Source organism: Anopheles cruzii, chromosome 2 (assembly GCF_943734635.1).
Source record: "Anopheles cruzii chromosome 2, idAnoCruzAS_RS32_06, whole genome shotgun sequence".
Classification (NCBI taxonomy): Eukaryota; Metazoa; Arthropoda; class Insecta; order Diptera; family Culicidae; genus Anopheles; species Anopheles cruzii.
In genome coordinates, this window is record NC_069144.1 from 21,739,144 (window position 1) to 21,760,617 (window position 21,474).

The 21,474-nt window shown below is 49.2% G+C and overlaps 1 protein-coding gene across 1 annotated transcript in view; it reads right to left on the bottom strand.

Annotated features, from left to right (window-relative positions):
• Positions 1-1,879: 1,879 nt before the first annotated feature.
• Positions 1,880-21,474, bottom strand: part of LOC128278664 (protein jim lovell) — a 28,621-nt gene continuing 9,026 nt past the window's right edge. Inside the window, exon 4 of the mRNA XM_053017396.1 lies at positions 1,880-2,610. Within this exon, the coding sequence (XP_052873356.1) occupies positions 1,880-2,610 (731 nt within the window). The remainder of the gene's footprint in view (positions 2,611-21,474) is intronic.

Consider the following 21,474-nt stretch of genomic DNA (forward strand, 5'->3'; position numbering starts at 1 on the left):
CAGAAGTGAAACAAAACCACAAATGAGGACAAAACATAGTAAAATGAAACAAGTTAACGAAGAGTGAATAACATGATGAGAGGCATGTGAGCTATTTGAGAGCTTCTCCTATCGCCTAACGCCCTACTCCAACGGGATAGGTGTAAGATCTCAGTGGGTCTCAGTCTTATTTCGAACGAATCATTTCGATTCGACCTTCCGCGAGCTGCGTCCTGCTAGTTGTGGGTGTGTTGGGTGTATCCTATACTGAAACGGTAAAACAGGAACAGGAAAATGTGTAAAACAAAATGAAAATGAAATGAAACATGGAAAGAAATAATATCGAACAATACAAACAGAAGAACAAAACAATAACAAACGAACGTAATGGATGATGTAAGGGTATTGCGAGAATATCTGATTTATTAATACTGTATATTTCAGCTGGTGTGTCGGCGTCGGCTCTTCTTTGAAGTGTTTGTGTCTCCCCACCATGGTTCTTGATTGCGGCCTCCCTTTCCCCCTCTCCCCCTCTAAGTACTACGAGTTACAAAACGAGAACCGAATTAACTAAACAAGGCCAAGCGTAAAACTAAAGTAAATAGGAATCGAGATAGAAATCAAGAACGGAAGAAGTGTTGATCTATCAGCATCACAAAAGGAGTTGCTCAAACCAAATCCTCAATTTTTGTTTTTTTGTTGTGTCTGTTTCGAAGCCGAAAGCTGGAGACTACGAATACGTATCTATATATAATATCTATATATCTATGTACACCGAATGCGGTAAGTTAAAAATAAAGAATCTGCAAAGTCAAAAAATTAATTGCACTTACTGCTACGGTAGTCGCTTACCAACTAATAAACGAGGTTATAAGACGGGCGGAGTTTTACGGCCGTAATAAAAATAAATAAACAATTGCGCCAAAAATGACAAAAACAAAACTGACGAATTGGAAGAACCAATAGAAGCGAGAGAGAGAGAGAGACAGCTGTGCAGCAAGAAGCAAGGGAGCATGGTATTGGCCTATTGATTGACACACAACAACACAGGAGAAGAAAAACACCCTAATCGCTAACTTTCTTCAGGAAGCACATTTTTCTCCCTCTCTCTTTCTCTTTCTCTCTCTTTCTGTCTCGTTTGTTGTGAGCTCGCACAATGCGCTCGGTTTGCTTACGTTCTCGGTAATTGATTTGACCATTGTTTGACACGTGGTTGACATGCAGAGGTTGCTTAGACTATTATTGTTTGTGTGACTGTGTGTGTGTGTGTGTTGGATTCTGTTCGGTTTGCGGCTGTGTAACGTGTGTAAAAATACGTATATAATCTTAAGAAATAATATTCGAGAAAGCACCATACATTTTTCTTCAACTTAGGAATAGCCCATTGAAACATTAAACTAGAAACTTGTTTGTCTTTTACCGTCCATAATATCATATTTGCGTGTTGCACGAGTTTGCACCAGTTAAAAAGCAAAAGACCGTTTTGCGCGGAATGTTTGCACTTCGATACAACCGACCAGTCTTCCAGTGTGTCCAGCGCCACACGTGCGCCACAATTATTGCCCCGAAGAACTTAAAGTAATGCCTATACGTGTCTCGTATAAACTCGCCGCTGCTGCTGCTGCTGCTTCCGATCAGTAGTAACAAATAAGTTATGTAACGTTTCGCACTCGTCAAGCTGCGCGTCTTAAACTCAGGGAAAAGAAAACAAAGGCTACTGTCGCCACCGTCGTCACCTAGACCTACGTGGATCCCGGGGCAAAGTAATCACAAAACGTAAACGAACGTAGGAATGCGTGTGCGAATTGAGCTAATGTTGCGATAACAATTTGGGGGGACCCCCTCCCGGAGCCGCCTAACTCGGCGTCGGTGGCTGCAGCTGGCGCATGAATCTTAAATATTAGTCCTGCCCGTTCTGTTGGTATATCTCGCGCCGGCTGTCGGCCAGCTGGTCGGCGGTCGGCCGGTTCAGGGCGAGCGGTTGCGGGAAGTCATCGTCCAGCGATTGCTTCGAGCGATCGCTCTTGCAGTCCTCGTCCACGGCCAGCGACGGGAGCGAGTGGGGCGGGTGCCGGTCCGGGGGCAGCAGGTTCAGCATGCTGAGCGGGAGCCCCGGAAAGCCGCCCGGGAAGTCCGGATAGAACCCACCCGGGAACGGGTTGAACAGGGGGTTTGGGCTGGACAGTAGGTCCGGTTCCGACGAGACCGACCGTGGCCCCCGGAGATCGCTGGCTCCGCCGCCGCCACCGCCTCCACCACCACCGTTCGGTCCACTACCGTTGCTGCCTTCTCGCCCGGGGCCACCGCCGTGATGGTGCAGGTCGCCTCCTTGATCTTTGTTGCTGTCCTTCTTGTCCTTGCCGGAACTATTGCCAACACCCATCTGCAGCAGCTCGATCGGTGGCCCGCTGATGCAGTCCTTGCGCAGTTGCTCCAACTTCAGGCTCTTGCCGTACTTGCCCCGCACGTACATTAGCAGCGAGTTGTACGGGATGCCGAAGATCCGCGAAGCCTGGCTCGTCGTCATCTTCTTGTTCCACACGTGCTGCAGCGCCTCGGTCAGTTCCGCGTTCGTCCACGACCGTGGCGGTCCTCCCCGCGGGGCCGAGTGCTGTCCTTTCGGTCGATTCACTGAGAGAGAAAAAGAGGAAGGAAGTGGAAATAATGACTAATTATAACAGGAAGACGACAGACGTAGTTCTGCTACTGATATTGCATAACTTCAGGCGGCGTATGATTTTTATATTCCACTTAAAGTCCAAAAGTCCACGTTTAAACCACTGTAATCTCGTTTCTAGTTAGCATCTGATTTTGACCGCCTGTTACGGAGCCCCGGGAATAGAAAGTGCGATCGAGTTGGTGGTTGTGGTCCAGCAGGGTGGGAACCAATCGCGGTATCACCCCGCGGTAAAGATCACCCTGGCCGCGGGCGGGTTCCTGGACGGGGGGGGGGGGGCGTAGTGAGAAAAGTCGTGACTGAGGCGGGCCCATCAGATGTTTGCCGAAAGCGCTCCACGCTCCGGGAAGGGGATTAGGAGGTGTAGCCCGACACATTGGAGGTAGTCCATTTGTCCAATTACAGAAACAAGCTCCGGTACCGATCAATTAATTATCCGCGCGATGATACCTCGCTGGCCCTGCCGGTCCACCCAGGTCCTGGGGTCGGGCACCCGCATCGCATCGTCGCACATCATCCACTGACTGATAACCTTTTCCCGCATCCCGCTGAAAGAAAGTCTTTACCAGAGGATCAGAGGAGGTCTCAAATCGGGGCCGGGCCTACTCTAGTCTAGGCTCCTGAGGCAGGGTGCGCGTCGTTTTGGGCCGACTTTCTGTCGACTCATCATGACGCTGCTGCTGCTGGCCCGCCATCGAGGGCTCCATCGAGAGACTAGGAGTTGCTCTATCATTTCACGACTCTCTCCACGACCCCACTGCCACCGGTGGTGGGACCTATGATTTGGGGATGGGAGAGCAGCCCAACAGTGACGCAACGACGCGCACATCTTGTTAGCACGTTTGATCCGCTTCCCGGCGGCGGCGGCGACCTCTATGATGCCGCCCAAATACCCATTTTTTGGCACACAACCCGCGGAGAAGGAGGTGGACCCGCTTTTGGGGTAGTTGTTGTTGTTACTGCCTTGTTACGAGGTGCCCCATGTGTGTGAAAAACGTGGGGCGAAAAATATTATCTCTTTGTTTGGGAGGTCGCGCCGTGGTCGTGCAGCGCGAGGCACTAGCGGTGGCGGCCATTCTTGGCCGGGCCGGGTTTCGCGCTACATAAATCTTCGCGTGTTTGGGGCGCGAAAAAAACCCGAACGGCGCGTTATTCAGCTGTGGCAAGGGACGGCGGAGCTACTGCTTTTTATTGCGTATGGTCTTTCTTCGAATTCTTCATCACAATCGCTGGCGTTAGTTCTTGGGGTAGCGAGGTTTCCACAGAAATGCTGCTTGACGTGCAATCGTGACCTGAGCTGGGGACGGTGTACGAATCTTCCAGTCTCAGTCCGCCTGAATCTGATTGGGAGTCAAGAAGTTATGCTCAAAAAGTCTGCCGAAAGAATGAAAGTTGCAGGAAAACGTCCCGGAGGTCGGCAATATCTGTGGGTGTGATGGAAAAAATGGTCCAGATCTCTTCTGTGAGGTCCTCTGTCGTACCTCTGGCACCTTCGCGGAGGTAATAAATGTAATTTCATCCATCTCGGTGCATTATCTGCGCGAATGCCCTTTTTTCGCGTCCCGATGTGCTTAATTCAGGGTCTTCCGCCGGCCGGTAATCGCTCACACGGCCCAGGCCTTTGGTCCTATGGGTCTCTCTCGCTAGTGCCAGTTTTTGCCACCCGCGTCCGTGTGAACCCCGGCGACGACGCCGGCGAGCCAGATAAAAGTCCTTCACTTTCAATTTTCACCTCGCCACATCGACGCCGCCGCCGCCGTGGTAGAGCGCATCCTTTCGATACGGTTTGCCCTTTTTTGTTCCCGGTGGCCACCTCCGGTTTTTTTCGCTGATTGAATCGTCATTTTCTCACCCAGCAGCAGCGTTGTGCAGTTTTTCGCCACTCAGTTCCAATCTCAGACCGTTTGGCCCAGGCGAGCAGACTATCAATCGAGGAACAAGACTCCTCATTCGGGCACATCAACCTTGGAGGTGGCGGTGCCGTGCTGCTGGCTTAATGTCTTGTTTTCCACTCATTGATCGGTACCTCTTCCATTCATACACGATGGCGAACTACAGGGCGTCGGTGTCGGCGTTTTGCCAAGAGATGTCCCCTTGAGATTGTGACAGTCCCCAGTCCAGCACTCAGCCAGACCACACGAGAGATCATCTCTCGCGGTCGGTGCAGTGGGTCATTGTTCATTGGTCATTGTGGGGTGCAACACGGTACAGTGGGTCATTGGAAAAAACCAGGCACCCAGTGCCAGGCACACGGGAGCCTCCATTTCATGTATGTAATTAAACGGTTCCGACGGGGAACTCTTAGAGGTTGGCGAATGGTTTTCGGAACATTCAAAGTGCCAATTGGATCGATGCAGTGAAGCTTTGAAAATTTAATCACCAACGTTGACCCTTTCGGAAAGGGGTTTCTGTTCGGAGCCAATTACATTCCAGCTGGCCAACAATTAAGTGTCCCAACTTGAAAAGTGTTGCTGATTGCCTGGTGGGTCCTCACACATCAGCAAATGAACACAAGAAAGGACTGCAAACTGAGTGCAAACAACGACAAATAGACGAGGGCGAGGCAAGGGCGAGGCAAGGGACTATTATTGGCCACCTATTTATTACATGGGTTTGGGCATTGAGCCCTGAGAAAATAAAAAATAAAAAATTAAGTAAAACTTACTTGAATAATAAATTTTGGCGGTCCAGAACCTCGGTGTTAAAATTAATCCGCAAAAATGTGTATTCGTTTGTCACCTTCAGAACTGCTCGAAATTGCTCGAATGCCCCGGATATTTGCGCATCTTATAACTTTTAACCTATTCAGCGAGTGTTGGCGAGTTGCACGGCCCAGCGAAGGGTCAACTTTTACTTCCTTCTGCTGACGTTTGGCCGTCGAATCGGCTGCCAAAAAGGCCGAGCCGACCACAGCGAAAAGTGTGTTATCCGCCGGGCCGAGTGAGGGTGGAAAAAATCAGCTCAATCAATTCGTGAATCGCTTCGCCACCGAAACTAGCCGCCCACCAGACGGTTGGGAAGGGAGTGGTGGTGGAGGGTAACTCCGGTAAACGGCGGCCCATCGACGGTGTGGTCATCCTCATTCACACCACAGCGCACCGCGGCGGCCGTGCGCGGCCAGATTGATTCGGTAGTGATGTCTAAATATGCAATTAATCGAATTGATTGAAGGAAAAGAAATTGATTGAATGAAAAGGAAACGAAATGAAGAGAGAAAACAAGAAGCAAAAAAAAGGAGCGCTGAAGAAAACGGGAGCGAAGAAGACCTGGACATCACTCTGGAGTGCCGAGCGTCAGAGAAAGAGACTCGTGCGATGGTACAAGGGAGAAAAGGTGGAAAATGATGCGAAGAAAGAAAGAAAGCCAACAGAAAAATAAAACACCAAACAACAACAAAAAAACGGTAGTCTTGCGAGAGAGAGGGGGACCCTCGGAAGAAGTAGGTGAGAATAATGCTAAAGCGTTCTGTTCGGCCGGACAATGGCCAGGAAGGAGTGGTGTATCATTATCGCGTCTCCGTATCTCCCTGCTGTTGACTCGTTGCGCCACCGAGCTGCGGGCTGCGGCCCGGACTGGTGGTCCCGAGGCGCCACCGAAAGGAGACTCCCGGCTCGCGGGAAGCCGCACACGCTCGGTAGTCTATGGGAATCGGCGGCAACGTTCGGCCTAAGTGAGTCTCCGAAAAATCTTGATTGGCATATCGGCGGAGATTGAACCTGTAGCAGCAGCAGCAGCAGCAGCAACAGTGTACAGTTAGACTCATCCTGTGGTTTTCGAGGTTTTGACGAAAGCGCCCAGGCCGGAACTGCCACCGGTAAACGTTTCCGGGCCACTGGAAGACTGGACCGAGGAGTACCGAAGCAATCGAAACCTGCTGGCCGCTCAGGAACCTGGGCGGCGCCCGTATGGCGTCGAAAATCGCACTGCTTAACGGGGCAACGGGCAAGTGACCTTCACGGCAAGTCCTAGTGCCACACACAGAGTAGAGGAAAATGACGTTTATCGGACGTAATGAGCAGCGGGCGCATTTAAGTCATTGCTAAATGGGCAAATTTCGTTTGCTTCGTTGCGGTCAACGGTTGTTGTTGTCTGTAGGTGATTCGAACTATTTTCCTAGTTTCATTACTTTTTACTCCTTTTTTCTAGTCTTACATTTCTTGGTACAATTTTCAACTCACTCTTTAGCAGGGTTAATTTTACATTTTGTTTTTCCAATTATGTTTTCAGCTTTGGAAGGTACTTCTTTGTTTGCCGCAGTTCTTTCATTATTTTATTTATCTTTCTTGAATCTTTGCCATTTTCCACATTCTTTCACTTGTTTCGGTGTGCGCTTGTTTACGTTTGTTTAACTAGTTTCCGGTCGCCGCTTATTTTAGCAGACCTCATTTAGATTGTTTCCCGCAACTTAGTGCACCTGCCCGTCTGCCAATCAAACAGCTTTTTTCACCTTTCGCCAAATGCCATGCCAAGGCACCGAAAGGCGATGGTGAATTTTATCCAAAAACACCTCGGGCCGACCTTTTGCATCGGAAACAATCGCGTTTGCCCACCCCCTACGGGACGGAGTTGGCCCCAGCGCCAGATTGGTCAAACATTTTCCTTTCAATAGAGTTATTACACACCGATGCTCGTCGATCGGTCGAGATCAGCGATACAATCATTCAATTACTCAATTTCGCCCGCCCGAAATGGGGCCCATCCTAAACCGCGCGGGGGGTGGCCGTAGGTTTCCCTGTCAGCCGGGGCAACAGAATCTTAACACCCGCCCCGGGGGCATCCTCGCTTGACTAGAGGGGGGCGACCCGAAAAGGGCACAGCCGGCCCCACCGATTGGCGAACCGTCCCCGCTAACATATCGCCCAGATAATGATAGTCATTTCGAGCACATTTATTCTGCATATGCTGCACTGCACTTTATGGGCCCTTGTTTTTTTTCTAAGGGCTGCCCTTTGCTGTTAACCCGCCCCCGTCCCACCCCGAGAGACCACCCAGTGACGTTGGCGTTCCGAAGAGCAGGCCGGCAGGATGCGGCGGAGGCTGATTGATGATTTATCTTGATCGTTTGCGATGGCGGTTATCTATGGGATTTGGTTTTTGTGCTTCCCCACCGTCCCCACCCCGTGGCCGAGGGCCATTTCCCCGCACCCGTCCACCACTTCCCAATGGGCCATTGTGCGGGCGCGCTGACAGGATCAGGGTTTTTTGTTTATTTGCTTACAGCGCAGAGCAATTGAGCGGAGCGAATTGAGCAACGCAACGCGGCTGCTCGTGGTGGTAAAAAAGGTCGAACCAGGTCGGCCTAGCGAAGGTGGGCACCTAGTCCCGGGTGGGTGGCGAGGGTGGGTGCACCAGTCCCTCCACAATCGGGGCAAATAAGCCTTTCAATCCGATCGATCAGCGGGCCACATCCTGGGCTGGTGCCGCGAAAGTGGCTCGTTGAAGACCCGTGGCGGCGGCGGCGGTCGCCGAAGCGAGACAGCCGAAAAGGGCTCTGGCCTCCTGGCAGTATGTTGGGCTGGCCTGCCCGAAACAATGCGCCTCTCCCGCCGCTCACGCTCGCCGGGTGGCAGGTCCTGAGGCGCATATCGTTTTCTGTGTGTGTGTGTTTGGTTTCTTCTTCCTTCGCCTGGCGCCGGGCGAAGACCGACAGTGAATCCATTATTTGCATATAAAGCTTCTCTCGCCGATCGATCTATGCGCCACCCACACCCGACGACGACGACGACGGCGAACGTGGCGCAACCGGTTCCCGGGGACTCTCTTCAGGCTCGAGCCGAACGTGGACCTGCCTGCCACGTGCCTAGCTAATGCCGCATAATGGGCCGACTTTGGAGAGCACACGTTCGGAACTGCACACTGCGCACATTGTGCCCCGTTGGGACCGAGGCTACCAACGCAGCGTTGATGAAGATGCAACCACTAAGTGAGTGCTTAGGCCACGTTACATCATATCCGAGTTTTTCTATTATTGCGCTTTTTTATGTCTTACGTGGCGCACTGGAATGGTCCATTAGAGCAGTGAGTTGTTTCGTCGGTAGTGATAGAACCGTGGCTACTTCGAAATCCTACACTACAGCGAACCGAGTTAGAATCCCTGCAAAGAGCATACGACAGAGCTGGTTAGTCCCTCTAAATCTCTATTGGACTATTGCTTACTTTACTACAACAACCTTAATGATCCGTTCGACAATGCTCCATTTCTCCAATTTCGAATGTCAAAAGTTCAATTCGAACCATCGTAGCACCGAAAAGGTGACTGTGTAAGGAGGACATCCGTCAAATGGTGCCAGTAAACCGGAGATTGAGAAAATTGGAAAGAGCAAAATACTCGTTCGGAAATAGTTGGACACCAAACCTCTAAACGAGTACGAAGGTTGTGTACTTTTAGACAACGAATGTTGAATGAGTTTTCCGAGCTTTCTAGTCTAAGCCATTATGAGTTCCATAAGATCATAAACAATCTTTTGGATCATAAATTATGCTTGAAACTTCCGTTCTGGCACCTGATATGAGTGCGACAGACAAAAGTCAATAATTTTGTTAGAATTACAATGTCAGAAACTGTTATGAAAGTATTTAAATGAAGGTAACTGGGATGGATCTGGGAACTACTAAACTTCAGGACACTTTCAAGACCTAAAAGCAGAAAAAAATTCTGCGAAGTTTTCCCCGCTGACCACACTATAGACCTGACACTAGGACAGAGGCACCAGTAATAATGCCACTTCAGTGACACCATTACAACGGGACCCAATCATGCCACTTTGCCCAAATCAAAAAGTACTGGCCAACTATCGAGTTTGGAAGTTGAAAAAGAATACTGTGGACATGAAGAATTGGAGGAAAACCCCTACTGGTCTGGTTGACCAACGCAGTTTCTGAAAACTAATTGAAAGGTTCTGTTCTTCAAACAAAATGCACTTCTTCGGTGAGTGAGGTGCAATAAAATCTGCCTCTTTTGGAACCAGAGCACCTTCCTTTCGCAAGCTCAGAATAGTAGTTTCACGTCCCCCCAAAACAGTATTTTCACCCCGTCTAATTAACAACGTAACAATAATCTTTTCATATGCGACCGACACGCCTAATATCGCCTCGCTTTGACTTCGCTCAAAGAGTCAGTGGAAATACATTAAACAAAAAAGATTACCCCACGTCTAGCGACATGTCCATGCCGTGGGATGGCATCGTTAACACGACTAACTTCATCAAAGTATCATGATGGCATCGGAAATTGTTCTCCGGCCCGCCGCGAGAACGGCGCGCGACGCCGACTTCGCCCGTCAAAGTAACAATTCATTTAGTCACATTCTCAACCCCGCCGCCATGTGTTCTGTGGTGGGCTAGCAAAGTTGAAAGTCATTAGAAGCGACGAAGTCCAACTCCACGGAAGGCCACAGGTTAGGACCCGAGCGGTGCATGCCCGTGGTTGACTTGCGTTTAAACGGGACCACAAACTACGGCCCCGCGGGTATGCAACTCCCCGGCCACGGCCCATGGCGGGACTCGGCAAGGACTTGGCGGAACACGACAAAGTTTTCAACCCGTTTCCTGCCCCCGGTTCTGCACATTTTCGGTTCGCCGCCCAAGCGAAGTTGGCCGCGCCAGAAAGGCCGCTCCGAATGGCGAAAGTAACCGGGGCGTAGCCTTGCGGGTTCATACATGGTCTCCGATATGATCAAAGATATGACATCGCTTCGTCCTTTTTTTATACGGTGGCGTTTGGCTGTTTGTTTGGTTACATCCCCAATCGGTACGGACGGTCGTTACGCAGGAGTCGTACGCGAGAGTCCTTCCCCTGTCGAGTCGACGCGGGGAACAATTTTCCTCAACTTATGCGTGTGACTAGTAGTATGTCAAAACAGAAGCCAACCCCAGCGCGCGCGTGTGTGTGTGTCATGTCAGGAAGGCCAATGTCTGGTCTGGCACCGGCATATAGGACACACTGCTCCTATGCTCCTCGGCCAGACGTCGGTTCTTGGCAGTGCGCGCATGGGGCTGACTCCGAGCCAGCCGAGTCCTTGCGATGCCGAGCGTGTTTTTTTCTCCTGCCGCCAACAGCCTTAGCTTCGTCACCAACGAAAACAAACAAACGGCGGACCAAAAAGGTCCGGCCCGGCGAAGGGAAACGCAGCGCGAATTCGGCGGAAATTTGGCCAAATAAATTTCGTTTCCATGTGGCTTCCCGTTCGTACTTTTTTCTGTTGTTGCCCTGAGTGTAGAGGTGGTCCTGTTCGTTTTTGTGCAGCTCTCGCTGCTGTCTTTTCGGTTTAGTCGCGTTCGGAAACGGGACTACGAGCTTCTTGGTTGGTTTTCCAGCATAAACGTGCTGCGAGGAACATTCACAGAGACACGCGCCACGCGTTGCAGGAATTCAGGGCTGGTGTTTGCTTATTAATAGCATAACTGGGCAGCGTTTGAGAAATTGCAGAGCCATCATGCACTGCACTTTTGAGTGCTAGACGTACTTCACCGGAACAATCGGGACTTTGAGTCGGCACTTTAGATCCGAGCGAGCAACTATTTAAGCCATCCCCAAGACTGGTGCCCTAAATAAAAGGGGTTCCAGTGAAGATGACCGAGTTATAGTTTTCACAATTCTAAGATAAACAACAAATTTAAGTTAATCCTATTTTTTTCACAATGAGTAAAATAAAACTCAATTAGAACCCTCATCTGATATAATCAGTTCGTGTTAGTAGGGAGATCGATTTCGAGGAACAACTGAACAAAGCCAGTTATCCTCAAATATGACCTGATATTTATTAACTGACGCCATAGAAAAATGGGGAAATTGCTTGAGTAGCCTTATTTTAGCCTTATTACGTCTTACGATTTTGAAAATCAAGAAATTAAAATAAATTCACTTGTAGAGTCTTTGGAAACAATAAAATAAGCAATGCAGATTACTTGACTCGCTCGCTCCGACTACAACAGACCTCATGTGTGCCCGTTTCGGTTTGGGCCAACGACAGCATTTCTGGTTCATTCGTCGGTGCATTCAACGAAATAAGATCTAATGCCCACAACACACACTTTATCCCACAACCAAAGCGCCGTGGTCCCGTATTGCACACCCAAAAATAGAAAAACCAAACAATAAACAATCGATTCGCTTGTGGCTCGAAGAATTGCACCAATTCTTTGGCGAAACCGTTCGAGGCCCACCGAACCACCTCCGCGCCCCATCATAGATTGGCGAGGCGAGCAGCATAAAGCACACCTCCGAGCGTTCCCAATCAATCGAAGATCACGAACCAGGAATTGCCTGCAGTTCGGGTCGCTGGTCCGCGGAGTCCACTCCCTGGCCGAAAAATGTTTAACAATCGCGCCAAAACAATCGGCACCGCTGCACCGGTGCCCGCTGCCGGAATGCTTTGATCTCCCAACATACCGATGCTCCCGGATGGCGGACGGGCGAGGGTGGTCAACGTGTCTTACACACCCACACACACACACACACACAAACGATCTGGAATGCTTTTCGGTGCCGCGAGATGAGGCGGACCACTCCTAATCAGGGAATATGGATGATCCTGACGGCATCTTACCGATAATGAGAGAGGGAGAGAGGGATAGCGAGGGCAGGCCTGAGGTATGAGGGCTTTCAATCGACCCGCCGCGCGATCGGTGGCCACGGGAGATGATGATTAATAATTTCCCACATTGTCAAGTCGATTCACGTGAATCATTTATCTCATCTCCACCATACCTTTGGAACTCTCTCTCTCTCTGTCCCGCTCTCTCTTTCTCTGTTACACTTTTTTGTCTTCCAGTTGGTGGGGGACTTCACATTCGCCACCATCGTGATCATCGCCAGCATATCGGCGTCGTCATCGTCGTCGGATCGCTGGCTCGAGGCTGCCGTTAAACGTGTGTCCAATTCAATCGCCCATTTACTTTGACGTTTGCTCTTTGAAGTTTGACAGTGTGGGTGGTGGTGCGGCAAGGTACACCACCCAACCACCCACTGTCGAAGAAGGCATTTTGTGGGGCGAGAACTTCCAGCAACCGCAGTGTCGCCCTCTGGCGAGTGAAGTTTGTTTGTTTCTTTTCCTTTACTCTCGGTCTCTCTATTTTTCTCCCTTTCTCTCCCTGTTTCTGTTCAATTTTGGAAGGCTTTCACCATATTATCCTCCGATGGCGAGTGCCGAGCATCATTTATGATCGTAATTCACACCTAATCAGCGATGTCGCGGCACATGCTCCTCAACGTTGTCGGGCGTCGTCAAAAGGCTGACGCGCGCGTTAACGCAAGATTCTGACGCGTTAACCGGATGATGGGTGCCAGACAGCAGGAGCCCATGTGGAGGCCACCCCCTTGGTTCGCATAACCGGGAAGGACGGGGACCTCGACTCGACTCGCACCACACACACCGTAACGGTGGCGGTGGCCTATTTTTTATCCTCTTTTTGAATGTTTTATGCTTAACCGATGCTCGGTGTGGGTGGCAAAGCTCACGCCACCGCTCAAGGCGTGGCGGGGTATGCGTCGTGATGAAATGGAGATAACCACGAGTATGAATAATTTTATCACTCGCGTGGCCCGGCGGTGGCTTCGGTCGGGTGGAAAATTAAAGAGATTTGGAGATTTTTCGCGCCTTTTCCCACCAGGAAGGACGTACGCTGTGCGCGAAAGTTCGTGTGACAAATTGTGGCGCGCCACGTCGAACTGGGGCCCTGTGCGCGGAGTGTGGTGCTAAATTGATTGAAAGTTGCAGCTGTGTGGCAGGCAGCAGTAGTAGGTGGAACACATCGCTCAGCCGGGGTTTACGAGTTTTTGACAGCTTTTAACTACTACCTAGTTAGAGCAAGGAGAGCGTAAAGGGAGTCGGGAGGTGGGAATTGATGACATTGCCGGTTACCCGGTTGATTTATTAAGTGCGAACGCGCGCGCCCGAGGCAAACAAGGCTAATGTGGCTGCGTTTAATGAGTGTTAAAACATTGATGATGACTTTGCGCGAGCATAGATCATTTATCAGATCAACGATTTTTGCGTCCCCGCTTGGCCTGGTGAGTGGCGTTGCCCGTTACCGGTGAGCCGTTTTATCGCTCCTTTTATTAGGGTGTGCTGTTCGTATAAAGGAAGTGGAATTTCAGCTGCCTCACGAACGCTACCTAATTGAACTCTTCGATACGCAAATAATGTTTGGTCGATGGGGGGCCATCAAGTAGGGTTAACAATATCATATAAAGAATATTTTTCTCAATTGCTTGTTTAAGGTTACAATTTAATGATTTAAAACATAAACTAACACTATAAAAAATTAAGGATATATTTGCTTTGGCTCGGTTTGATCACCTTGACTTCTGACGATAAAACCACTGCTGTCTTCAGCGTCCATGCTGCCATAGACTTTAGTCCTAACTTTGGTCTACAGAAAGCCAAAAATAGGCTAGTTCGGGATATCGCAGAAGCATTTTTTGAGAAAGAATACGGCTTCCTTTTGCCATTCCAAAGCTAAAATTTGAATAGTGCATAGCGAAAATACGTTAGCCAACTGAACATTTGAATCCTTCCTTTGGATTCGCTTTTTTGAGACGTGGATTGTAAGTTTGAGGTTCTCAGAGCAAAATTATGAAATTATGATGTAACATTTATATTAAATCTGGTAAATTAGTACGGCCATTTGTGGCCATAGATGAATTTAAGCCTCTCCACAACAAGTTTAGTTGAAGATGGAAGCTTGAAGTTTTCATTTTTCCGCACCAAATTCTTTCGTTTTGTTCGGTAATTACGCAACTAGAGTAAATTTCGCCAAGAACATTGTAGAAGCCTGGCAATGACAGACATGTTTCAAAATGTATTATCAAGCTGGCAAAAATTACAATTCATCAGAATGGAAAAATATCCCAACTTGTCTTTCAGAAACTAAGAAACAGTTTAGGTTCTCTCATCAGTCCCAAACACGCGCCAGAAGGTATGCAAACAGCAACACTCACTCGTATGTTATCTTATAATTTCCATCGAGAAAACTTCACCATTCGCTGTCATACATTGTTGAATTGAATGAAACAGCATCAACAACCGTCGACACTCGAGCAAACAGAAACCGATTGCAGAAATCACAACGAAGCAATAATGTTCCTTCTTCAATGTTCCTGAAGCATCTTCAATCTCCGAGGCAAGACCCCGAAAGCCCATAGCGGGCTCGCTAATCTCGTTAAACTATCTTCGTGCTTCGTGAGCAGAACTTATCACAATCATTGCCACCGACACACACACACACACACAAAGAGTATTCCCAATAGACAAAAGCTGCGCGCGCACGATGAAATCGGATCCATCACATCGCGCGCGCGGATATTTCAAACTCCGCTCGCTCGTCAACGCTCCAACATACCACCAGCACCCACCCTTAGAGATGGCCAGACAGGAAGATGGGTGAGAAATAGGATCACCCTCGGGTTGTCGGGTGTAATGGAAACCCCCAGCGGATGCTTGTTTGTTCACTAAAAACCACTTCACCTTCGCTCCTAGCTCTCTCGCTCTCTCTCTCTGTGGGGCTGCCTCTCAAAACAGTATCAAACAACGGACGATGTTGCAAACGCACACAACCACCCGCCGCCGCCCGGGGATGATAATAAATTATCGTTTTATTCTTTTCTGATGTGATTTATTGCCGGTTTTGTTGATACTACGCGGTGCACATCACTTCAGGCTGCTGCTGATGTGCTCCCGTGTCGCGGTACCCCCCCGATGCCTCTGGGCCCTTTCGAACCTCGGAGCTTAAGATCCTCTCTCGCCCAGTGTCGAGGTGCTTCTATTTCTTTTTTGTCGCGTCCCTTTTTATTGTTTCGAATTGAATTTGAATCGTGCGCGTAGCCAACCGTTGATGGTGGTTGACGGAACTTTGTCACAAGTTTAGGTTCACACACACACATTGGACCGGCTTTATGGTCTTTTAAACGGTCGAATGGTCCGGTTATGATGATGCTATGGAAGCCACACAGTGACAATTGACTAATAATGATCATGCTTGTTTTCTTTGTTTCGGATTCGGATTTTTTTATGCTCCCAGAACCGACCGTCTGCTGTCCTGCGGTATTGCGGGAACCTGTTACGGTCGTACGCACGTGTGTGTGTGTGTTAATCTTGGCGGAACTGTGGTCGGTTCTCCGCCACCACACCTCCAACCTCCACAGCCACCGTTTTTCGGTGGTTAACACCATTACGCCCGACGGGACCGTGTTGAGGGGTTGAGTTGGCTTAAAACAAGCGATTAACGACCGACCCGCACGACTCTCGCCGGCGATGGCCTTCTGGCAGGCCGATCGATCAAACGGTCGGCTGCCGATGCCGAGTAAACCACCACCGATCGAGCGACACATAACTATGCTCGATGCTCGAAAGCGTAAATTTCTTTCCCAACGCGGTGCGGTGCGCCGCCCAGCATAAGCATATGCCGATCGCCGATCGTGTGGTTTCCCAGCAGCCTTCAGCTAACCGCACCGGATCGGCATGACCAGAGCCTGCGCATTTGTAGCTAGGTTTAGTTGTGAATCATTCGGGGTTGACGTACGCCAACGACGATGCGGACCCGCAACAAGTTGCTGCAACCTTGCTGTGCCCCGCCTAGCGTTGATAGTGAGTGCTGTTGTTATCCTTCTTGTGGTTAGGAGAAACCATGACTTGGCTGGGTCACCCCCCGATCCAAGGGTGATCCAAGTAGCACAGGTTTTTGTCGTCAAGCTTGGTTTGTAATGTTCAAAACCTTGTGAGTCCCCGAGTGATCCTCACAGTCGATACACACAAAAACAAGACGCGATGTACATTGGCCGATCGTTATCGAGACAGATTTTGCGATAATTAGTTGTGAGAAGAAATCTCCAGAGCTTAAGACGTACGGGACAATTATTCATTCTTTCTACAGCGCGCTCCCGGACTTGACTCTCGGGCCAACACCGCTGGGCCAACCTGTTTCCCAGACCGTGTGATCCGCGAGAGGGAGCCCCTCTGCGTGCTTTGGAAACACTTTGATCCTGGGGCGGTGATCTCCCCCCCGGTGCTTGGAGGAGATCCAAAACTGGATAGTCGTGGATCCGGGACCGGGAGGAGATCCGAGAACATGGGTTCCGCGAGTGTCACGTACATTAAAGACATACTAAATGACAACCCGCCTGCCTGTGTACGCCCTACAGCACCACCCTCTCTGATCGTGTGTGGTCCCGCCACCCACCTCGTCTGATCACTTTTATCGTGCGCGTCGTCGCCGCTCGTGGACAGCTTGAAAGCATTGTCATGATTGATTGAGGTCACCGAACTACTGAACTACCTTATTACTTCCTCAACAGGGCTAAAGGTGGTCTCTGGGGTGGTTTGTGAACAGTACAGAGTAAGGGTTTATTTCGGTTGGTTTCTCATTCGGAAATTGAACTCTGTTTCGTTAGTTTCACGACGCACAGACAAAGGCCAACGCTCCTTCGGGGGCTCGTGGTGAGACCGTTTCGGAAGATGTACGAGGACAGTTAAAAAAGTATCAATAATTTCAAAATTTCAAATAAGTATCAAATATTTCTGCAGGTTAAGTATATTCGATTTTAGATTTATGTTCCTACTCATGTCACTCACTTACGTTGAAAAGATCGGCCATTTTGAGTAATCTGTTTTGCTAGGACGTGTTTTTACTCATCTTCGATTTTTGTCTATTCCAAAAGCGTTTATTGGTGGTTTAAAATGTTCTCAGTCAGTCAGTGACTTTTTCTTGTTTCGGAAACTGAAGGGGTCCATGAAAGGACGACGCTACGCTACGATTGAGCAGAAAAAGACGGTATCGAAAAAGAAACTGAACAAGACCACAAAAAATGACTTTTTGAAGTGCTTCAAGGATTAGAAAAAAACGCTGGCACAAGTGTATCATATCTGATGGGGATTATTTTAAAGTGGACAAAATAGATATTCATGAAAAAAACAATATTTTTTCGAAAAAAACCCAAATTCCGAATACTTTTTTAACACACTTAACGTCTAACTTTTGCAGCTGAACGTCGTTCCTTGGCTTCATTCAAAGGCCGTGACGCTTGTCTGTGTGGTTCGGGCACACTTTAGGGCTTAAAACAGTACAATTGGGGCTTTCTAATTAAAATAAGCCAAATCACCGCTTCGTAGATAGAACTTCAATACTTCAAACCCGATGCTATGCGCGATTGGGGTTGCACACTCCAAACTGCGCCTGTCGTGAGGTGAATTGAGTGCAATAGGCACGTGATGCTTTGCACTTTTCTCGTCATTTTTCTTCGCCCATAATTAAGCGTTCTAATCAATAGTGGCCCGGGTGCCCCGGGTGCCCCGGGGGGGGGGGGGTAAATAAATTATACCTCCCAGCAATGTGTGCCGCTGTTTGACAATTGGCATTTCGCGCGCCCAATACACCAACTGTTACTCATTTCAACAACCGCGAAGGGACGCCAAACCCAAACCCATCTGCTGGACAGAAAATCGATACAAACCAAAAACCGGGAGTTCCGTTCCGGGCTTCTGTCAAAACGGCGCACGGCAGCCGGGTTGGCGGGTCCGAAATAAAACAAAAACCCCAGGCAAGCCCCCGAAATTAGGCATGTCGCTCGCAAAAAGCAGCCTCGTCTGATTAGTCAAAGGTTGATGGCCCCACCTCGCGGGCGGGCGGGGGCGGCGGTGGTCCAGGGCCCCACGGAGAGGTGCATAGAATAAAATCATGATTTTTTGACAGCGAAATTGATACAAAACATTTGCGCCACGGCAACGGAATTTAAATAATGATCTAATGCAGCGACCGGACCCCGGGTTCCGGGTCCCCGGGAACCGGGACACACACAGCGGGCCACCAAAGTAGACCAAAGCTGGGGCATAAATTGTATTCGGCAGTTGCGAGGTTCTCGCCAGCGTCAGCCACTCGTCAGTGCGCGAGGCTCGATCGTCGTCGTCCGATTTGGTGCAGGTGCATGAAAGGCGCAATGCGCTCCACTAAACTCCACTCGGGAGACCCTTTGGGTAAGTGGAATGGAAAGTGCATAACCATATTTTATGATCTAAATTAAGCAGTTCCGTGAACTAAAATTGGTCTCCTTAAGCTTACATTAAAAGCGAGATGGTATGGTTTTGGACATGTCGGAAGAAGTTGGAGAACTTCTCCAAGTCTCTAGGTACTCAGGTTTTGTTAGAAATCAATAAAAACAATCAAATCAGACTGGGTTGCTCAATCTCACAGTCTTATGGTTTGAAATACACTTTACACTGCACTGTTACACTGCCCGAAGGCAATTGAAGGCGAAGAGTCCTTATATACTTTCAACATTTGTTAACAAATTTCCTTTGCTTTTGAATCTTCCAAAAATAAAAATTCAATCACTGCACGATACTTGATTTTCTCCATTGTAAAAAAATACGATAGCACGTCGATACTAAAAAGTTTGTGAACAAAGAGTGAATTAATAGATCGAAATGTAACTTAACATACGTTCATATGAAGAGTGTACCAATATAAAAAACAAAAATGTACGCTAGTACCTGCCCCCTCTGTTATTGAAGCTCAAAACTTATTGAACAGCCTGGATTATTACTTTCAAAAGTACCATTCTGACCTTGCAGGATCAGATGAAATGTAGAACATCGATTTTCAGAAGAATATCAAACAAGGCATATGATGAAACAAATGAGTTATTTAGGCACTGAATTAGAGTGTTAAACCAAAAGGTGAATTAAAGTGTTCTACGATTCACTTTAAATGGTTATCGAAAAAAAAATGCTCAAGGCACCGTGTCATAAACTTAAAACATTTGCATAAACATTTGCTTTCGCTAAAAATAAACTAAAAACGCAAAGGCTTGTTTCAAATGACTGCAAAACCGATCACCGAAAACAATGTGCCCCACATTATCCAACCTAATGGTTGTCAATAATTTAATTTATTTCAACATTTGCTGGTTTCGCTGCGGTTCGAGCGGTTCGGTTTTATGTGGCCGCGGCTCCTCATGTGTTCGCTGAACAGCGCAAGTCACAGCCGAGGCCACCGCCGCCTGCTTAGCGCAATTAGCCACACACTCAATCCAATCATCCCGATTTCCTCATTCTCGCTCCGCATTAAACCGCCGCGCGCGGTGTTTATGCGATTTATGTTACAGGATTGACGCTTTTATCTCCTGCTCTCTCTCTCTCTCTCTCTTCAGTGCTCTTGCTTCACATCGCCACACCTTTTTGGCAGGCAGATCGAGTGAAATGATTTAGTTTTTGTTTCTTTTGGTGTGCCACTGCTTCCGTAACGGAACCGTATCGGAAAAGGGTAGAAAGCAAAACCAATGGCAACTTATGGCCCCCTGTTGGGGCCCCACCGGAAGCCACGACGGCCACACACACACACACAACCCATAAGGTAGTAGTAAAAATGCGTAGCTTAAATAGAAACGCGCAGCCAGCTCTCGGGGGAAACGCAGCTCGACTCGTGGTCGTTTTCCACCACCTGCCGATCTATTTGTATGCATGTGTGTGTGTGTGTGTGTAGGTGGTGGCTTAAGACCTGGACCTGGGGGCGAGTGCAGCCAGGCGCGCCTGTCGAATGCATTTCTGGAGCGGAAGTCATGCCTGCGTCTGGAGCGCGCGACCGAAACCGTCTTCCTTTCTCCGGCCGAATGTTGGAAGACATACAACACACACAAACACACAGACACTGTGGCTTTTTGTTTGGCAATTCAGTTTTGTTTTGTACGATTTGCACATGCACAACATATTATTGTGTGCGGTTTTTATGTTGCTGGGCCGTGGCCCTCTCGTGGGGCTTGCATGTCAGCCGTTTTGTCAGCGAATCGCATGCACACGGACGAAAAGGAACAGGGGAAAAAATACTGCAACACACGGGATGTGCGGGTGGTTTGCCGGCACACAGGACCGGACGGTGCTGCTTTGAAAGGGTTCGGCCTGCGGAAAAACGTACGGAAGCCCACCGAAACAACGATGTCGACAACGACGACGGAGCGAAATTGTTTAATCGAAATTTTAAAAATAACAAATCAACGGTCGGTGGGCAGTGCGGCCGGCGGGGGGCATATGGAACCCGGTGAGTACGGTGATGGGGCGACCCAAAAAAATAAGCAAAAAAACCGAAAACAACACTACCCGCGATATGATGAACGATTGCTAAAAATCGATTGTCGGGAGCGTGGAAAATGGTAGCTCACGAAACGGGAATCGGCACAATGCCACCGACCGACCGAAGGGTTGCCTGCCTGCCAGCCTGCCAAATGTATGGTGCGCTACGTCAGCCACCAAAAAAGGGACATTCGAAGACCCCGAAACCTCGACGTGGGAACGGAGTAGTGTACACACCACATGAAAGGGCCGCCCGGTTCGTCGGGATGCACCACCGAGGAAGACATCAAAACCTGCGACCAGAAATGATCTTTTCCTTCGCCGGCCCCGCAAAGCGCACCCGTGCCAGCGAAAGTCTTAAAATAATTGTTTTGCCAGCTTCGCCGCGACGCGAAGAGAAGGAAAATTCTCGCTTTGAACTCGTGTGCACTTTGGGGTGGTGAGAAAAATCGTCCAAAATCGCGGAGAAAAACTTTAACATCTTCACACACACACACACACACGGGGTCCGGGCCCCGTTCCGTCTCCGTTTCCTTCGGGTCGCGGTTCCTGCGGTGCTCAGGATCTGTTCAGCGTTCTGAATTCGATAAGGCAACCCCGGCAGCTCCGGCACCGACGACAATGGGGACGCCGTTTCCGGTTCGGGGGCCGGTTTTGGCTCGCCCCGAAATTCCGCATCCTTTTTCGACGGCGTTCCGTGCGGTTGGTTATTCACACACTGGCGGCGACGGCGGCAGTCTGTCATTTGGGTTATGAAAA